Source organism: Equus quagga, chromosome 8 (genome assembly GCF_021613505.1).
Source record: "Equus quagga isolate Etosha38 chromosome 8, UCLA_HA_Equagga_1.0, whole genome shotgun sequence".
NCBI classification, from domain to species: domain Eukaryota; kingdom Metazoa; phylum Chordata; class Mammalia; order Perissodactyla; family Equidae; genus Equus; species Equus quagga.
The window spans coordinates 19,446,793-19,468,249 of record NC_060274.1 but is presented as its reverse complement, the minus strand read 5'-3'; the positions used below and the strand labels follow the sequence as shown (position 1 = coordinate 19,468,249).

The following is a 21,457-nucleotide window of genomic DNA, read 5'->3' as shown; positions in this document are numbered from 1 at the left end:
TATCTTCCTTTTATATTTCCTGCCTTGTAAATGTTTTTGTGTGGTTTGCTCATTTTTCTATTGGAATTAGCTATTTTTTTCTAATTGTTTTGTAGACTCTCTTATATTAAGGAAAATTTTCCTTTTTTCGTATATGTTTCACACATTTTTGGTAAAGAAGGGGTTGTGAATGAATGACTGAAGGAAGTACTTCACAAGGATAGGGACACTGTGTCATTATCTTTAAATTTTTTATTGGAGTATAATTTATAAACAACGAAAAGCACAAATCTAAGTTGATGAGTTTGGGTAAGTGCATACACTAGTGTGACCCACACCCCTAACAAAATATAGAACATTTCAATTACCCAGAAAGATCCCTAAGGCCATTTCCATTCAATTCCCCACCTGCTGAAGGGACAACCACTGTTCACATTGCTGTCAAAAGAGAGTAGTTTTGGGGCCGCCTGGTGGCGGAGTGGTGAAGTTCACGCGCTCCGGTTGAGTGGCCCAGGGTTGCAGGTCCAGATCCCAGATGCAGGCCTGGGCACTGCTGGCAGGTGTCCCACATATAAAAAAAAAAAAAATAGAGGAAGATAGACACAGATGTTAGTTCAGGGCTAATCTTCCTCAAAAAAAAAAAAAAAGAGAATAGTTTTGCTTGTAATAGAACTTTGTGGAACTGGAAGCATGTTAATACTCCTGGCACTGGTATTTTTTGTTCAGCATAATGTTTTTAAGATACATCCATGTTGTTGCTACTCCATTCCTTTGGACTTTGTTTATCCATTCTTCTTTTGGACATATGAGTTTATTCCAGTTTTAGGATATGGTAACTAATGCTGCCAAGGACATAGTTGTGTAAGTCTTTGTTTTGAAACTTAATGTTTCATTTCTCTTGCATAAATACTCAGGAGTTGAATTAATGTGACATGGTTTGACATAGGTATATATATATTTTTTTAATTGCCAAAAAGTTTATCAAGGGGACTGTATCATTTTAGACTCCCACCAGCAAAGTATGAGATTTCTGGTTTCTCCATATTTTTGCCAACATGTATTGTTGTCAATATTTTTGATTTTAGTCATTCTGGTGAGTAGATAGTTATATTTCTTTGTGGTTTAAATTGGCTAACCAGTGATGCTGAGCTCTTTATGTGTGCTTCTTGGCCATCTGTATGACTTATTGGATGAAGTGTCCATTTGCACATTACAGCCATGTCTTTGATGGGTTGTCTTTGTTCTTTATATATTCTGAGTACAAGTCCTTTATCAAATATATAATTTTCACATATGATGTCTTAGTCTAAGACTTGCCTTTTCACTTCCTTAAAAACTTTTGAAGAGTAGAAACTTTTAATTTTGAAGAAGTCAAAGTTGTCATTAAAAATAAATTACTAGTACAGTTTATGTAGTTATGTACTTATCTAAGAAATCTTTTCCTAATCTAAGGTCATAGATATTTCATCTCATGCTTTATTCTAAAAGTTTTATAATCTTAGCATCTATGTTTAGTTTTATGACCCATCTTGCATTAATTCCTGTGTATGATGTAATGTAGGAGGTCAAGTTTCTTCTTCTTCCCATATGGATGTCCAGTTGTTCTGGCACTATAAATTCAAAAGCTGATATTTTCTACACTGAATTACCTTAGAGCTTTTGTCAAAAATCAATTGACTATGTGTGTATGAGTCTATTTTGGGACTGCATTTTGATCAGTTGATCTAAATATCTAATCCTAGTCCAACGCCACATTTTCTTGAAAATTTTAGCTTTAGATTTTGGTTGGGATTGTGTTGAACTTGGGGAGCATTGGCATCTTAACAAAATTGAGTTTCCTGGTCTGTGAACACAGTGTATCTTTCAATTTATTTTAAACTTCAATTTCTCTCAGCAATGTTTTATACTTTCAATGGACAGATTTTACACATACTTTATTAAATTTATACCAAAGTATTTTATTTTTATAGGAGCTCCATCTAGGACTAAGAATACACATATATCAGATGACTTGATATCTGTATTAATTTCCTAGGGCTGCTGTAACAAATTACCACAAACTGTGTAGCTTAAAAGAACAAAACTTTATTCTCTCATGGTTCTGGAAAGCAGAAGTCCAAAATCAAGGTGTTGTCAGGGCCACACTCCCATTGAAGTCTCTACAAGAGAGTCGTTCCTTGTCTCTTCTAGCTTTTGGTGGCTCCTGGCATTCCTTGGCGTGTGACAGCATAACTCTGCCAATCTCAGCCTCTGTCTTCACATGGCATCTTCTTTCTGTGCATCTCTGTGTCTTCTCCTTTTCTGTCTCTTGTAGGGACACCTATCATTGGATTTAGAGCCAATGCTAATCTAGATTGATCTCATCTTGGGATCCTTTTGTTATAGCTGCAAACATCCTTATGTCAAATAAGGTCACATTCTGAGGTTCTGGGTGGACATATCTCTTTTAGGGGGTCACTATTTCACCCACTACAATATTATACCGTGGGGCACTCAGCTGCTGTTCAATATTTTTTCTTCATTCTCTGCTTCTGTGTAGGTAATTTCTATTGCTTATCTTCAAGTTTATTAATCTTTTCCTCTGAATTTGACAATGTGCTTTCTAAGTCCATCCAGGAATGTCTTGTTTCAGATATATTCATATTTAGAATTTTGTTTTGATTCTTTATATATTTAATTTTTCTGTTGATATTCACCATTTTTTCTTTCATTATGTTGACCTTTTCCCTTACATCCTTAAACACATTTTTATTGGTTATTTTAAGGTCCTTATTTGCTAAGTCCAACATTATGTCAGCTATGTGGTTATTTCTATTGACTTTTTTTTCTCAACTCATGGTCATGTTCCCTGCTTCTTCTTATATCAAGCTGACTGTGTGCTGTACATTGCACATGATACATTGCTAAGACTATACTCTGTTCATTGAAAGAATGTTGATTTCATTCTGGCAAGAAGTTTATTGACAGCTTAGCTTAATCATATCAAGACTTGGTTCTAACTCCTAAGTCTAGAGTTTCCATTACTCCAGGGTTAAGGTAGATTTACTCTTAAAGACTAGCCTTTCTTGAGTCTCAACTGAATGCCCTGTATGTTCATTAAATTTCCTTCATTTGGCAGAGCTCCAATGTCTGTCAACATTGAGCAACCTTCAGAATCTCCATTACGCTCATGATCTCAGAGTAGTTGTTGTCTGCCAGAAATTGTTAGGTGTTTGTACAAATGAAGTTTAGAATTCAGCTAAAGATGAAAGTGGACCCTTATGCATATTTTGATGCCTCTTCTCTCGTACCCTGCTTTACAAATTTTAGTTGTCTCAGGAGCCCCAAATGCCAATCTTTAGCTTCCTGAACCTGGAAAAACTGCTATCACTGTTTGGACTCCCTGTGCCACAGTTGAGAAGGTGCTCACAGGCAGAAATCTGGGGAAGTGGAGAGATCATCTTGTATGTTTTTCTTCTATCAAGGATAACAGTCCTGGGCTGTCTATTGTCCAACGGCTTAAAACAGTTACTTTATACATTTTGCAATTATCATTTTTTATGGTGTGAGAATAAGTCCAATGCCCATTATTCTGTCATGTCTAGCATTGGAATTTCTCTGTGCCATTCACTTGAATTCCCTCAATACATGTTTGATTAATTAATAATATTCAGGACATTTCTATTTTTTTTCTTTTCTTTTTTTTGGTGAGAAAGATTGGCCCTGAGCTAACATCCATTGCCAATCTTCCTCTTTTTGCTTGAGGAAGATTGTCACTGGACTAACATCTGTGCCAGTCTTCCTCTATTTTGTATGTGGGCCACCACTACAGCATGGCTTGATGAACAGTGTGTAGGTACACACCCAGGATCTGAATCTGCAAACCTTGGGCTGCCAAGGCAGAGTACGTGAACTTCACCACTATACCACCAGGCCAGCCCCAGTTCAGCACATTTCTATTTTTATCCCTCCCAATGGTACTTATATTATCCATTAATTACAAAATAATGAATGTAGAAATTAAAATGAAAGTCTTTTATGAGTGTCACAACTTACAAATACATAGTATTAAACACTGAAGAAATCAGAGTGTATGGTATTAGTTTAGTGTCATTCAGTTGACATAGAATGAATGAGAAATTCTGGAAGTATTATATATTTTTTTAGCAATCACTGTTTGTTCAGAATTTACATTGCTTTATGCAAGTCACATACTATCATAGTAAGTTTCTTTAAGACCAGAATATTTCCAAGAAACCAATGATGTTGGTTTTTATCTCATTAAAACGAAACAAATTGACCTGTTCCTTTGAGCATTTTATAAAAGGATATAACTAAATAACACAATTAGTAATAACTACACCTTTCATATATTTTAACTTAAATGTAATATTTCTCCTATTCAGCTAGCAAGCAAGTTCTTTTAACCCATGCTTCACCCAAGAAAGAGCAAGAATTGTTAGCTAAGAAGAAATCTGCCCCGGGAAGTCAGAAGTCCTATAAGGGCAAACCTGGAAGTGCAGTGGTGGACAGTGGCCAGCCTATTTTGGACGAGGAATCTGTCAGTTTGCCCACTGTGGAAGAAAATGCTAGTACGCCACAGCAGGTATATTTATACTTCAAAGAATTATTCAATGGTACTGCTCCTAAAAATCTAACATAAATTACATTTCTCTTCGTAAAAATTGTCACTGTATAATACTTTCTATATAGAATGCCCCAGTGTATAACCAGAATTGAAGGATTAGACATTATCGAACATTCCTCTATGCCAAGGTTTTAAATATGTGGCAATTTTATCTATACACTAACCCTATAATGTATATGTAATTATCTTATGTTACATGAATTATAAGAGGCTGTATAACTTTGGAAAATGTCTCATTAATAAAAACTAATTTGTCTGTGCCTTAACTTAAAGAAATAAAAGACAACGCATAAAATTCAAAGCAGCAGAAGAAAATATGACCTATCCATTGGAAACCAAAAATAATAAATACATAAATAAAAAGAAATGAAAATAAAATGCCAGAAATGAGTCCTAAATGACAGTAATTACAATAAATACAAATGGATTATTAATCAGTTAAAAGGATAAAGTTTTAAAGTTAGATAAAAAATAAAATACAACTATAAGTAGCCTAAAATAAAACAAGGACATATGATCTTAACTAACATAGAGGAACCGAATTTCCCAGACTTAATAAGTAAAAAGCAAAAATTATCAGAACTACAGAGAAAAAGAAATGTTAACAACAAATACTTGAAGATTTTAGCACATACCTCTCAGAAACTGATAGATCAAGCTGAAAAACAAAATATGTGTGCTCACTAGAATTTGAAAAACTTAGGTATAAGCTTAATCCTTTAAATATCCATATAGAACATTTCACCTAATAAACAGAGAATACACTTTTTCATAGCACACACAGGAAGCCTCAATAAAAACCAAACTATATTGTATAGACGTTATGCGAAAATAATGCAATCATATAAAAATTAATAATTAACAGACTGAAATCTCATAAATGTGGAAACAAAGCAAAATATACCAAATAATCCTTTAAAGAGAACATCAAAAGAGAAACTATGAAATACAAAGTACTCAATAACCATAAAACCTACAAGTCAACATTTGTAGGCCACATCTAAAGTAACATTCAGTGGAATGTTGACTTTTAAATTAATTTATCAGGAAGCACGGATGAGTAGAAATGAATGAGCTAAACTACTGAAACAAAAAGTTAGAAAAAAAGCGAAATAATCACTCAAAGAAAAAAGAACAAAAACTTTTACTGAAATGAAGGTGGAAATTAATGAAATGGGGAACAAATCTTGGGAAGATCAATACTCTCAGCTCTTTCAAGATTAATAAAGTAGACATGCGTCTTTTCAGATCAATCAAGAAATAAAAGAGAAAGAAAATATAAATAAGTCAAACACAGAACGAAAAATTAGGGGGAAGGTATAACTCCAAATAACAGGTTTTTAAAAACTAAACTTAAAGTATTATACACAACTCTATGCTAGCAAATGTTGAACTCAGAAAAAAGACATGCTAAGTTCTTGCGGTAAGGGGAGGAAAAGCTGCTTCACTAGAAAATAGAAAATATGAAATAATAAAGAATAAGAAAACTTAAATGATCACCAAAGTCTTACCTTTCCAAAAAGCCATAGGCCCAGCTGGTTCTACGGGATAGATCTAACAGACTATCAAGAAACAAATTGTTCTGAAAAAGAGGAAAACAATACAAACTTCCCAATCCCTTTGAAGAGATTAATGTAATTCTGATTTCAAACTGAAGAGTAACAAAAGTTAAATAAATAAATTTAATTTATAAACATGGATGCAAAATTGTAATTACTGGGCTATATAGTGGCAGGTGTTGGTGGGGATGTGAGGATAAACTTTTATAAATGGTTATGTTACAGAATTTTGGAGACCATCTGGCAGTTTTAAATTAAATTATGATTGTATGATCCACAGAAATATGCACTTATTATATGCCTAAAGTAATAAATTATTAGGAGCATACTATGGTTATTCTTATTGTTTGTGCTTAAATATTGCTTTTTATTTCCCAGGTTTACAAGTACATCATACAGTGTTTGGTGTTATATAACAGCTGGCCTCTCACTGAAAGTCAACTGACTTTTGTTCAAGCACTGAAAGAGTTAGAGAAAAGTGATAGCAAAGGTATGTCACCCTAATATTATTCATGCGTTTTATATTATAGATAAATATTTAATAGTAAGTGTCATGTACTTATTAAAACATTATTGCCTATGATTTGTATTTTATAGCCAGTGGCATTTCCTGTTGTGTTAGTTGATTACATATTTCATAATCTTTACTGCTTAGTTTATAAGAACCAAGAATACATGCTTGTTTAGACCTAGTTTAAGCACATTTTGTCTAGTTAGTAAAAATTACTTAGTGATTACCTAAGAAATGTGCAGAAAACTTTTCTAGTTATAGAATTATATTTGTCCAAGTTGTTGAGAGTGTATAACCCCAAAGACCAGTCCTTAAAATATTTAAAAGAAGGAGAATCGCCTAGTGAGTGAAGATTCAGGTTTATTTTTTTAAAATATAAACTACCCTCAATATTCCCGAATAGAACATGACAGCTTGATGCTTTAGAAAAACAGAAATCTCAAACGGCCTCTACCCCTAAGCTTTATAACATATTATGCAAAAAAATAATTGAATCTGAAGGAATGGGTATTTTCAATTCATGTTCTTTAAAATTTTAAACCATGTTGCCTAAACTTAAAAACAACATATGTACATTATTTTTAAAAGAAAATAAAGCCACACCATACAAAAGGGCATAACAAAACACCAAAATCTGGCAAGGACGTGGAGCAATAGGAACACTCATGCTCTCATGGTGGGAATGAAGAATGGCACAGCCAATTTGGAAGACAGTTTGTGCTTTCTTACAAAACTAAAAATATACTTACAACATAATCCAGTAGTTGTGCTCCTTAATATTTACCCAAAAGAGTTGAGAATTGACAGTTCTTGTACAAGATGGTGATATAGGATACTCCTTAACTCACCTCCTCCCACAGACACAAAAACACAAGGAGCAGGGCTGGCCCTGTGGTGCAGTGGTTAAGTTGAGCATGACCTGCTTTGGCAGCCTGGGTTCACAAAAACAGATCCCTGATGCCGACCTACACTACTCGCTAGCCATGCTGTGGTGGTGACCCACATAGAAAATAGAGGAAGATTGGCACAGATGTTAGCTCAGGGCTAGTCTTCCTTGGCACAAAACAAAACAAAACAAAGCAATTTCCTCTGAAGGAAACCCAGAAACTAGCTGATCAACTCCTATGCACTGGGCAAACAAACGAACAAACAAACAAAAACTACATCAAAACATGTAGGAAAGATGGAGATATACTCTCACCATAAACCCCACCCCCAGCACAGTGACATCCAATTGAAAGGGAGCTCACAACTCTCAAAGTGAAGGTTTGGACCCAACATCTAGTGCCCCAACTTCTAACAGTTCCACCTGAGGCACTGACGCTCAAAACACCTAGCTCTGAAAGCCAAGGAAGCCTGTGTCCATGAACCCGTTGGACTACAGTGAACAAAGAGAGAGGTCTTAACAGGCTCACAAGGATGCTTTGGCTATCCATCCAGAGCTTGGCGTAGAAACAGCAGACAGAAATGCCCATCTCCTAGTACTTCCCTAAAAAGGGACTGTTTGCATAGTTTAAAAGCTGCTTCCTGAGTATCAGGCTTCTAACTTAGCTCACATCTAGGGGCTGACTGCCACCCTCCCTAGAGACAAGAGAGGATGGCAGACACTGTCCACATTTTCCCTTGGGCCTGCTCTATGTTGCTGGTGTCTCCTTGCAAGGAGATTGTGCACATGTCCGGTGCCCTGGCTTTTGCAGCTGCCACTCAGAGGATGCATCACTTGATCCCTTGGCTCTGGTGGCCAACAAGGATTGTGTTTGTGAGTCTCACAGGACGGTAACAAACAAAGAAAAAGTTCTTAAGTTGCTATCCCCTCAGGGCTCAGCACAGAGGGAGCAGACAGAAGTGCCCATCTCCTGCTCTTTCCCTGGAAGAGATCTATTTGCATACTCTGAAAGCTACAGTCTGGGGGTTTGGCTTCCAATCAGCCTGCATCTTTTTGCTGATTGAGATCCTCCCCTTTAGTACACTGATGGGTCTCAGTACATGCTCAATAATAGGAGTCACTAAGAACAAAGTAGGCAGAGTAGAGAATCACAAAGGTTGAAGAGACAACCAAGAGGTCAGGCTGGGCTGAATGATAACGCTCATCTCCTACAAAAGACCACTCCATCAATACTGGGAGAGGTGGCTGTTTTATCTAATGCAGGAAACTAACACAGAGAGTCAAGGACAATGAAGAAAGAGAGGAATATGTTCCAAACAAAAGAACAAGATAAATCTCCAGAAACAGACCTTATTGAAATAGAGATAAGTAATTTACCTGATAAGGGGTTCAAAATAATGGTCATAAACATGCTCACCAAGGTCAGGAGAAGAATGCATGAACAAAGTGAGAATTTTAAAAAAAGGATAGAAAATACAAGAAAGTACCAAACAGAAATCATAGAGCTGAAGAATATAATAACTGCACTGAAAAATTCAACAGAAGGGATCAACAGCAGGCAAAAGAAAGGATCAACAAACTCAAAGACCAGACAGTGGAATTCATCCAAACAAAGGAGTAAAAAGAAAAAAAAACAAAAAAGAGTGAAGATAGCTTAAGGGACTTATAGGACAACATCAAGCAGACTAATATTCACATGATGTGATCTCACTATAAGAAGAGAGAGAAGGAAAGGGGCAGAAAACTTATTTGAAGAAGTAATGGCTGAAAACTTCCCTAACCTGGGGAAGAAAACAGACATCCAGATCCAGGAAGCCCAGAGGGTTTCAAATAAGACATATCCAAAGAAATCCTCACTGACACATTATAATTAAATTGTCAAAAGTTAAAGACAAGGAGAGAATCTTAAAATTAGCAAGAGAAAAATAATTTGTTAACAAGGGAACCCCCATAAAACTACTAACAGATTCTTTCAGCAGAAACTTTGCAGGCTAGAAGGGAGTGGCATGATATACATACAGTGCTGAAAGGAAAAAACTGCCAATGAAGAATGCTCTACCCAGAAAAACTGTTCTTCAAAATTGAAGGAGAGATACAAAGTTTTCCAGACAAGTAAAAGCTATAGGAATTCATTATCACTAGACTGGCCTTACAAGAAATTTTAAAGGGAGTTCTTCAAGCTGAAACAAAAGGATACTAATTAGTAACAGAAAAACGTTTGTAGATAAAATCTCTCTGGTAAAAGTAAACATATACAGTCTTGTGCCACATAGTGACATTTTGGTCAACAGTGGACCACATATACAATAATGGTCCTATAAGATTAGTACCATATAGCCCAGGTGTGTAGTAGATTACATCATTGAGGTTTGTGTAAGCACACTCTATGATGTTTGTACAACAATGAAATCACCTAACAATGCATTTATCAGAAGGTATCACCATCATTAAGTGAGACACGACTGTAGTTAAATTCAGAGTACTAAAATATTGTAATGGTGGTGAGAAAATCACTTATAAATCTGGTATGAAGGTTAAAAGACAAAAGTATTGAAAAATAAATTTAAATAAAGTAATTTGTTAGTGATTTCACAAGTTAAAACTATGTAAGTTGTGAAATCAAAAACATGAAATGAGAGGGAGAGTAAAAATGTACAGTTGTAGTATGCATTCAATTTTAAATTGTTATCAACTTAAAATAGATTGTTATAAATATGTTTTATGTAACTTTCATAGTAACCACAAAGCAAAAACGTATACTAGATACACAAAAGAAAAAGAAAAAGGAATCTACACATATCACTATAGGAAAACATCAAGTCACAAAGAAAGAGAGTAAGAAAAGAAGAAAGGAACAAAGGAAACAAAAAACAGGTGCAAAACAATGAACAAAATGACAAGAATTCCATATATATCAATAATTGCTTTAAGTGTAAATGGACTAAATTCTCCAATCAAAGGACAGAGAGTGGCTAAAAGATAAAAGAAAAAACAGACCCAACTATACACTGACTACAAGAGACTCATTTCAGTTTTAAGGACACACAGAAACTAAAAGTGAAGGGATAGAAAAAGATTCCATGCAAATTAAAACCAAAAGAGAACAAGGTAGCTATACTCATATCAGACAAAATAGACTGTAAGGCAAATACTGTAAGAAGAGTCAAAGAAAGTCACACATAATGATAAAGAGGTCAATGCAACAAGAAGATATAGCATTTGTATATATTTATGCATCCAACATAGGAACACCTAAATGTATTAAGCAAAAATAAACAAAACTGAAGGAAGAAATAGACAGCAATACAATAATAATAGGAGACTTCAATTCTCCACTTTCAACAATGGAGATAGACCATTCAGACTGAAAATCAATAAGGAAACATCAGTCTTAAATGACATGTTAGATCCAATGGATTTAAGAGATATTTACAGAAAATTCCATCCATCAGGAGAAGAATACACATTCTTCTCAAATTCACGTGGAACATACTCCAGGATAGATCATACAGTAGGCTACAAATAAGTCTTAGTAAATTTAAGAAGATTGAAAACATATCCAGCATCTTTTCCAATCAAAATGGTATGAAACTAGAAATTAATTATGACGAAAACTAGAAAATTCACAAATATGTGTAGTTTAAACAAAATGCTATTGAACAACCAATGGGTCCAAGAAGGAAGTAAAAAATATCTAGAGACAAATGAAAATATAAATGCAACATACCAAAATGTATGGGATGCAGTAAAAACAGTCTTAAGAGAGAAGTTTATAGTAATAAATGTCTACATTAAGAAAAAGGATCACAAATGTACAATCTACCTTTACACCTCAAGAAACTATAAAATGAAGAACAAACTAAGCCCAAAGTTAATAGGTGGAAGGAAATAACAAAGATCAGAAAACAAATATAAAATAGAAACAAAAAGAAAATGCAAAAGTTAAATAAACTAAAGCTGGCTTTTTGGAAATATAAACAAAATAGACAAACTTTTTTCTAAACCTACCAAAAAAAGAGAGAAGACACAAATAAAATTAGAAATGAAAGAGGAGACATTACAACTGATACCACAGAAATACCAAAGGATCATAAGAGACTACTATGAACAATTATATTGGACAACCTAGAAGAAATGGATAAATATCTAGAAACATATAAGCTACTAAGACTGAATCATAAAAAAATAGAAAATCTGAAGAGACCAATTATTAGTAAGGAGATTGAGTCAGTAATCAAAATTTCCAACAAAGAAATGTCCATTACCAGAAGATTTCACTGGTGAATTCTACCAAACATTTAAAGAAGAATAAATACCAATCCTTTCCAAATTCTTCCAAAAAATAGAAGAGGAGGGGGCTGGCTGAGTGGTGCAGCAGTTAAGCTCACAGGTTCCACTTCAGTGGCCCGGGGTTTCCTGGTTCAGATCCTGGATGCAAACCTATGCATCGCTTGTCAAGCCTTGCTGTAGCAAGCATCCCACATATAAAGTAGAGGAAGATGGGCACGGATGTTAGCTCAGGGCCAGTCTTCCTCAACAAAAAGAGGAGGATTGGTGGCAGATGTTAGTTCAGGGCTAATCTTCCTCAAAAAAAAAGAAAAGAAAAAATAGAAGATAAGAGAAAACTTCGAAATTCATTTTACTAGGCCAGGATTACCCTAATATCAAAACTAGATAAGGACACCACAAGAAAAGAAAATTAAAAGCCAATATCCTTGATGAACATAGATGCAAAATTCCTCAACAAAATACAAGCAAACTGAATTCAGTAATTAAAAGGGTCCAACATCATAGGGGCTGACCTGGTAGCATAGTGATTAAATTTGTGCACTGTGCTTTGGTGGTCTGGGGTTCACAGTTTCAGATCCTAGATGCAGACCTAGCACCACTCGTTAAGCCACACTGTGATAGTATCCCACATAAAATAGAGGAAGATTGGCACAGATATTAGCTGAGCAACAATCTTCTTCAAGCAAAAAGAGGACTGGCAACAGATGTTAGCTCAGGACTATTTTCCTCCACTCCCCCCAAAAACATGCATCATACACCGTAAACAAGAGGAATTTATTTCAGGGATGCAAAGATGGTGCAACATCTGCAAATCAATCAATGTGATACCCAGTGTTAACAAAATGAAGGATAAAAATCATATGGTCCTCTTGATAAACATAGAAAAAGCATTTGAGAAAATTCAACATCTATTCATTGATAAAAACTGTCAACAAATGGATATAGAGTGAACTTACCTTAATATAAAAAGTCCATATATGACAAGCCCACAGCTATCATCATACTCAAAGATCAGGAACAAGACAAGGATGGCCACTCTTGCCACTTGCCTACAACAATGTACTAGAAATCCTACCCAGGGCAATTAGGCAAGAAAAAGAAATAAAAGGCATACAATCTGAAAGGAGGAATTAAAACTGTCTATTTGCAGATGATATGATATTATTTGTATAAAACCCTAAAAACTCCACCAAAAAACTATTAGAACTAATAAATGAATTAAATAAAGTTGCAGGATACAAAGTCAACATACAAAAATCAATTGCATTGGAAACACTTATAATGAACTATCAAAACAAGGATTAAGAAAACTATGCCATTTTCAATTGCATCAAAAAGAATAAAATACCTAGGTATAAATTTAGAAAAGTAAGTGAAAGGTCTGTGTACTGAAAACTGTAAGACATCAATGAAAGAAATTGAAAACAAATAAAGGAAAGATATTCCATGTTCATCGATTGGGAGAATTAATATTTTTAAAATTCCCATACTAACCAAAGCCATAAATAGATTCAATTCAGTACCTATCAAAATTCCAATGGCATTTTCCACAGACATAGAAAAAAAAAATCTTAAAATTTGTATGGAACTACAAAAGACCCTGAATAGCCAAAGCAATCTTGAGAAAGAAGAACAAAGCTGGAGGAATTACACTCTCTGATTTCAAACTATATTATAGTGCTATTGTTATCAAAATAGTATGGTATTGGCATAAAAATAGGCACATAGACCAATGGAACAGAATCAAAAGCCCAGAAATAAATCCATGCATATATGGTCAATTAATTTATGACAAAATAACCAAGAATATACAATGACAAAAGGAAAGTCTCTTCAATGAATGGTACTGGGAAAATTGGACAGCCACATGCAAAAGAATGAAACTAGTCTCCTATCTTATACCATACTCAAAAATAAATTCAAAATGGATTGAAGACTTGAACATAAGACCTGAAACCATAAAATCCCTAAAAGAAAACATAGGGGGTAAGCTGCTTGACATCAGTCTTGGCAATGATTTTTTGCATTTGACACCAAAACAAAAAGCAAAAATAAACTGGCAGGACTACATCAAACTAAAAATTTTCTGCACAGCAAAGGAAATCATGAACAACATGAAAAGGCAACCTGTGGAATGGGAGAAAATAATTGCAAATAAAATATCTGATAAAGGGTTAATATCCAACATATATAAAGAACATATACAACTGAATAGTAAAAAAATCCAATCTGATTAAAAAATGAGTGGAAGAGGGGCCAGCCCCTGTGGCCTAGTGGTTAAGTTTGGCATCAGCAGCCCAGGCTCACTTCCTGGGTGCAGAACTATACCACTCATCTGTCAGTGGCCGTGCTGTGGTGGTGGCTCACATACAAAAAGAGGAGGTTGGCAGCAGATGTTAGCTCAGGGCAAATCTTCCTCATAAAAAAAAAATGGGTAGAAGAATTGAATAGACATTTTTCCAAAGAAGACATACAACTGACCAACAGGTACATGAAAAGATGCTCACCAGCACTAATTTTCAGGGAAATGCAAGTCAAAATCACAATGAGATATCACCTCACACCTGTTAGAATGAGTATCATCAAAAAGACAAGAGATAGCAAGTATTGACTAGGATGTGGAGAAATGGAAATCCTTGTGCACGGTTGGTGGGGTTGTAAATTGGTGCAGCCACTATGGAATGCAATATGGAGGTTGCTCAAAAAATTAAAAATAGAACCACCATATGATCCAGCAATTCCACTTCTGGGCATGTATCTGGAGGAAATGAAATCACTATCTCAAGGAGATAACTGGGCCCCCATGTTCACTGCAGCATCATTTACAACAGCCAGGACATGGAAGCAAACTGAGTGTCCATAAAAGATAAATGGATAAAGGAATTGCGTATATATACATATGGAATATTATTCAGCCATATAAATAAGGAAAACCTGTCTTTGGCAGCAACACAAATGGACCTTGAGGGCATTATGCTAAGTGAAATAAGTCATATAGGAAAGACAAATGTTGTATGATCTAATTTATATGTGGATTCTGAAAAATTGAACTCAGAAACATAGAAGCAGTTGGTGGTTTCCAGAGAGGGGCCTGGAGTGGAGAAAATGGATGAAAGTGGTGAGAAGGTACAAGCTTCCAGGTATAAGATAATTAAGTTCTGTGGATGTAAAGTACAGCATGGTGACAACAGTTAACACTGTATTCTATATTTGCAAGTTGCTAAGGGAGCAGATCTTAAAAGTTTTCATCACAAGAAAAATATTTGTAACTCTGTGAGGTGAAGGATGTTAGCTAAACTTATCGTGGTAATCATTTCACAATATAAACATATATCATTATATTGTACGCTTTAAACTTATGTTATATGGCAATTATATCTGAATGAAATTTGAAAAAAGAGAGTTGAAAATTTATATCCACACACAAACCTGCACATGGATGTTTATAGCGGCCTTATTCATATTTGCCAAAACTTGGAAGTGACTAATATGTCCTTCCGTAGGAGAATGGATAAATACACCGTGGTATATACATGGCTATCAAGCCTCGAAAAGATATGGAAAAACCTAAAATGCATATTACTAAGTGAAAGAAGCCAATCTGAAAAGGCTACATACTGTGTGATTCCAACTGTATGACCTTCTGGAAAAGGCAAAACTATGGAGACAGTAAAAAGATCACTGGGGGCTGGCCCCGTGGCCGAGTGGTTGAGTTCACGCGCTCTGCTTCAGCAGCCCAGGGTTTCGCCAGTTCGGATCCTGGGCGTGGACAAGGCACCGCTCATCAAGCCATGCTGAGGCAGCATTGCACGTGCCACAACTAGAAGGACCCACAACGGAAAATACACAGTTATGTGCCGGGGGGCTTTGGGGAGAAAAAGGAAAAATAAAATCTTTTAAAAAAAAAAAAAAAAAAGAAAAGATCACTGGCTGCCTGGAGTTGAAGTGGGGGAGGGACGCGTAAGTGGAGCACAGAGGAGTTTTAGGGAGGTGAAAATACTCCGTATGATACTATAATGATGGATATGTCATTACACATTTTTCCAAACCCATAGAACATACAACACCAAAAGTGAGCCTTAAGGTAAACTATGGACTTTAGATGATTATGAATTGTCAATGTAGGGTTATCAATTGTAACAAATCATCCACTCTGGAGGGGATGTTGCTGATGGGGAAGCTGTACATGTTAGGGGTAGGGAGTGTAGGGGAAGAAATCTCTGTACCTTCCTCTCAATTCTGCTGCGATCCTGAAACTTCTCTAAAAAAATAAAGTCTTAAAACAAGGGGCATAGCGTAAAAAGTAAAAGCCTCCATTCTTTCTTGGATTCCATAATCCCAGTTCAGATACCCATGGGAACCACCGTCAAAGCTTGCTTTGTTATTTTCCAGAATTTTTAATGCCTGTACATCCTACCTCTGATCAAGATACAAATTCTTAGGTCATCCTCTAACAGACAGTTTCCTTCACTCATTTATTGTCTACTAGAATGCAAGCTCCTCAGGCCAAGAAGTTTTGTAGATTCTTGCCTGTTTGATCTCCTGCATTCCCTGTAGTGCAGTCTATGCACACCGTAATCACGCCATAACGTACGTTGAGTGAGTGAATGAAAGGATACTTTTATTACTGTTGCCCGTATTCACTAATTGTCGAAAACTGTGTTCACGTGTTTGCTTGCTTGTACAATCTGCATGGACCTGACCATTTGAGGAGTTAGTAGAGGTTTGTTTATTACCGAAGTTAGGAGAAAATTCTTATTATTGAGCTAAACCTTTATTAGAAGGAACAGATTCTAGTGTAGGACATAGAATTCAAAGAAAATTTATAAAAGTAAATGACCCTGAGAGTCCCCACTTCCTTTAGATGAATCGAGTGTGTGACCCTAGAGCAGATGGCACTCTGCGGGAGTCCTTCACCTGTCTGCCTCCCCCGCTGGACCCCTCTCTCTGGCACAGGGATTCTGTCTGCCTCAGCCTCATGGTTGTATCTCCTGAACCAGAGAGAAGCTGTTAGTAAAAGTTTAGGAGACAAATGCATGAACGTGCTATGCCAGGGACAGCAGGAGAGTTTAAATTGTAATGGTGACCCGGCTGCTGTCTTGAAAAGATTCTGGGGCCGTGTCAGGGTCAGCAAGAAAGTGTGAGATCCTTATCATCGTCTAACACGGACACCCGCAGAGAAAGGGGTAGCACCAGAGCCAATACTGGCCCCCTGTTTGCTGTTCCTATCTGTTGTATGCATAACCCGCAGGGCAGGAGCTCAGGTGCCCCCGGGGCCAAAATTTGCTCTTTGAACCAGTGGCTGTGCTGCTGCTTTCCGGTGATACACACGTAAAGCTGGGCAGACACCCTCTCGCGCATGCCCTAGGTAAACTCATGGAGTATGAATTTTGCTGAGGTGTCTCTTCATTCTGCCTCAACCTCCCCTCCAGCAGGCAACACCCCCATTGCCCAGCACCACTGAAAGTATCTGAAATATGGAGCAGGCAAGACTTCAATCTAGAATTCTTGTCTACACGAAGAGAACACAATTAATGTATGAATAAACGTCATGTGGACACTGAAAACTCCTTGCAGGCCACCTCTCGACCTGAACACGTCCTTTGAGCTCGGGGATGCAAGGCCATTGGCTTCTGCTCTCACTGCCCTTGTGGCAGGCTCCCTGAGCCCGTGCTTCAAGTCAGTGCTCTTCTCTGGGTCCTCAGCCAGGAAGCCTGCCTGACCCCACCTAATTAATTCTCTCTAGTTCTGCCTTACGGATTACCTACAGCTATGAATTTGAGTTCTTTAAATATTTTGGAATCGACCATCCACACCTACAACGTTCTAATGGAAAATAAAGGGGGAAAGCCATTACTTTTTATTTATTTATTTTCCCCTTTGCACCTTCCCATGTTCTCTTTCTCTATATTCTTTTCCTGCCAGCTGTCACTTTCGGTCTCCTTGAGGTTAGTCATTATCTTCACCTCCTGTAGTCCAAAGGAACACCTCTTACTGTGCCAGAAAAGTGCAGGTCTCTTTTTCTGTATGAGTCAATGGAAATCTAATTGAAATAATGGATGGTGCAAATTATTAGGTGGCTTTGTGTCCCCCTCCCGTAAAGAAGTAGACAGTATGTGCTTGATGCCTATTGGATTAAATATTTTATGCTAAAGATCCATGTGCAAATAAAATATTCCCAATTATAGAAATACATCAAAATAATAGAGAAACTGCAGAGTTTTGTGTGTACGCATGTGTGTATTATATGTGTTCGGCTAAGCTATTCTGATTTCTTTTCTTACTTTTCAAGGAAAATTCGCAGTACCAGTAGATTTTACATTACATTTCTGAGTACCAAGGATTTTAGTAGATCAGAATGAGAATCAAACCCCCTTTTTTTCCATATGTGGGCTCTTCCATGAGTTGCCTGTGGTTCTTTATACTTCTGACTTCTATATTACAATATTCTGTTATGCCTGTCTCGATAAGCTAAAAATAGTCACGCTACTGCTGTTTATAGCAATTATAAATGTGAACTCAGATCCCACAAGATAGGCAATAAATAATCTTAGCATAAGTCATGAAAAGAAAACAATGGAAACAATCTCTATTAAGTTCAACTGAGGATCTTGTTCACAGGATTTCTGAATAATGTCCTATTTCTGAATAACGTTCAAAGAGATACAAGAACATGCAGTGATAAAGGAAGGAAAGTTTGTAGTGACATTTCAGGTTTTCGGGGAAAGATCGCACCATGTAATACAACGCTGTTAGAAGAGTGAATGAGTTGCTTTCTTTTCATCTCTCCAAAGTAAACTTCTAATGTCTAAAAAGGTGCAAAAAACCTTAAAATACCTTAAGTCCAGTCAAATGTATATTTTTAAATTTTCATGTATATTTTCTTCAGTAATTAGAAATTTGTTTCCAATGTATGTAAGTTGTGTGAATTATGTGAAATTATGTAAATTGGGGTATTTAGGAAAAGAAGAAATGACCCTTTGAAATAGAGGGGTCAGGGGGAATACTTTGTACCATGAAGTCTTGAAGAATACCAAGCAAGGGAAATGAACTGTTGCCCTGGAAGTGGGAGTGGTGAGGAGAATGTGTCTCAGAAGAGACCCAGGAGCCCGTTTTAGACACACCTGACCCACAGGACCACCCACCAGGCATCAGGTGTGGCCAAAGAGAGGCTGATTCTTGTCAGATGAGCATGAGAAACAAAGGAACAAGGAAAACCCTGTGCACATGTCTGGATATTCAAGGCCATTCCCCTCTCCTTCCAGGTCAGAAATGGCGGAGAAGAAAGATTCAGAAATGTCTGCCTAAGCTTAGCTCACACAGATGCATTATTGTTAATATGAGGATTTTGTCTACCGTTAGACATTGGCAACCCTAAATTGCTACCACTCTTCAAAAATACATGAGTGGATGGGAGAGGGAAAGGGGTGTGCACAGAAAAAGAAACGAAGAGTATTTACCAAAAATGTTCAAGTGATTATTTCTGGGCAGTAGAAGTATTAGTAATCTTACTTTCTCATTTACATTTTCCAGGATCTAAAAACAAAATTAAATTTAAAATTAAAAATGTAAAAACCAGAAGTTTTAAATGAGCACATGCTATTTTAATAAAAAAATTAAAAGAATATGCATTTATTTTGTAAACAAAAAGAAAACTCTGGAAAGACCTAGAAGTTCAATGAATACAATTATGGTTTCTTTTAATACTATTGCATGCCTCTTACTCTACTAAGTATTTTCATGTATTACAATTCTCACAAAAACTCTGGGAGGTAGGTATTACCACCCTGATTTCACAGATGAAGAAATGAGGCTTCAGTTTTGTGAATAATTTGCCTAAGTTTACAAAGCTAGAAGGGGCAAAGTGAAGATTTTAACCTAAATCTGATTTACTAAAGCCCAGAACCTTTCCAGTGTACCCTGTCGGCTCTGTAGAGACGTCCCAGCCAGCAGTGTTGCCACAGTCGTGACGGCGGTGCTGGGAGTAGCTGCTAACATTTCTGCCAGATGCTTTCTAAGGGCTTTCCATATACTGATCCAATTAATCCTCACGATAAACCTACAAGGCAGATACTGTTACCATTATCATTTTACAGATGAGAAAACTGAGGCGCGGACCATTTATGTGACTTGCCCATGGTTACACAGCTAGTGACTGCCAGAACTAGGATCTTGAATCAGAATTAATGATCCAGCAAGGTCTTTTGAAAAGGAAAAATATATATATATATGGTAGTGTCAATTTCAGATCTTTATTGCGTCCTTGATACATGTATTTATTTAGGGAGCTGTCTATATTTCTTCAGTGAACATAAAACTTTGTGTAAAGGGTTTGATTATATTTTTCCTTAAGAGTTATTGTTTCTCAAGTTCAAGTTGTCCAACACAGATGGATTTCCAGTAAACAAACCACTATCACAAGCTATCATATTTAATACATTTAAGTATATTAATCAATACATGTTAAAATCTTAAAGGAAAACAAAAGAAAAATATTAATATGTGAGAGGAACACAGTATTATAATGCGTGAAATAGAATACTGTAAAAACATAGAATTGAGTAATGGTACAAAATTAATAATATGAATTAAGTTTTTAAAAGAAAGTCAATATTAAATGGAGAAATACAGCATAGCAGATAAAGTACCCTAGGTTTAGTTGCCTGAACACAGGTTATTTATCACCCATAAAATTAGAATAATAACTCTTATCTTTCAAGGCTGTTGGGAAGGTTCAAGATAATATATATAAGGTTCCCAGAACCTAGTGGCACTCAGAAAATGGTATTATCATTATCATGTATTCCAACTAGAAAATAAGTCTTCAGGAATAATTATATGTCTTCTTTTTTGACATTACATTTGACAATTTTATGTGTGAATGAGCTTCTGCTAAAATTAAATTACACCTGCATTGCATAATACATTAATTGCTAAAAGCAGCAAGCAATGAAATTCAGAATTAAGTTTTATTTAAAATGACCCAGGAAGATTTTCTATTTGAAAGAATATATTGGCCAATCTTTTTCAAAGTTAAGCAACTTTTGAATTTGAAATAGTCTCTAATATCATGTCTCTGATATCATGTTTATAAATGTGGATTTTTAGGTAGCCACTTTGTTCAAACTAAAACATATCAATATATCAACTTCTATGAGCCAATTATATTTACAACACAGAACCTAAAAACTTTGATTTTTAGGGTATGATATATTTTAGAAAAATTAAGTTACTAATGTCTTCACATTATAACAGCTTAGTTTCAATTATAAGTACTATATCAAGAAGAAATTGGTCAAGTATTTTTTTTCATTACCACATTGGTGACCTAATTTTAAAATTTCTTTTTCTCTTTTCTTGCTGAGGAAGATTAGCCCTGCACTAGTATCTGTTGCCAGTCTTCCTCCACTTTATATATGGGTCACCACCAAAACATGGCTGATGAGTGGTGTAGGTCCTCACCCAGGATCTGAACCCATGAACCTGGGCTGCTGAACTTAACCACTATGCCACGGGGCCAGCCTTGTAATTTAAAATTTTACGTGCATCCTGAAGTCCATGGAAATGTTGCGCCATTTATTCATTTAAACTCAACATTTAATTTC

The 21,457-nt window shown here is 36.0% G+C and overlaps 1 protein-coding gene across 6 annotated transcripts in view; it reads left to right on the top strand.

Annotated features, from left to right (window-relative positions):
- Positions 1–21,457, top strand: part of ADGB (androglobin) — a 171,680-nt gene that overhangs the window by 120,599 nt on the left and 29,624 nt on the right. For all 6 annotated transcript variants that reach the window (XM_046669036.1, XM_046669034.1, XM_046669033.1 and 3 more), the window contains 2 exons: positions 4,365–4,564; positions 6,544–6,655. In XM_046669036.1, coding sequence (XP_046524992.1) covers positions 4,365–4,564; positions 6,544–6,655 — 312 coding nt within the window. The remainder of the gene's footprint in view (positions 1–4,364; positions 4,565–6,543; positions 6,656–21,457) is intronic.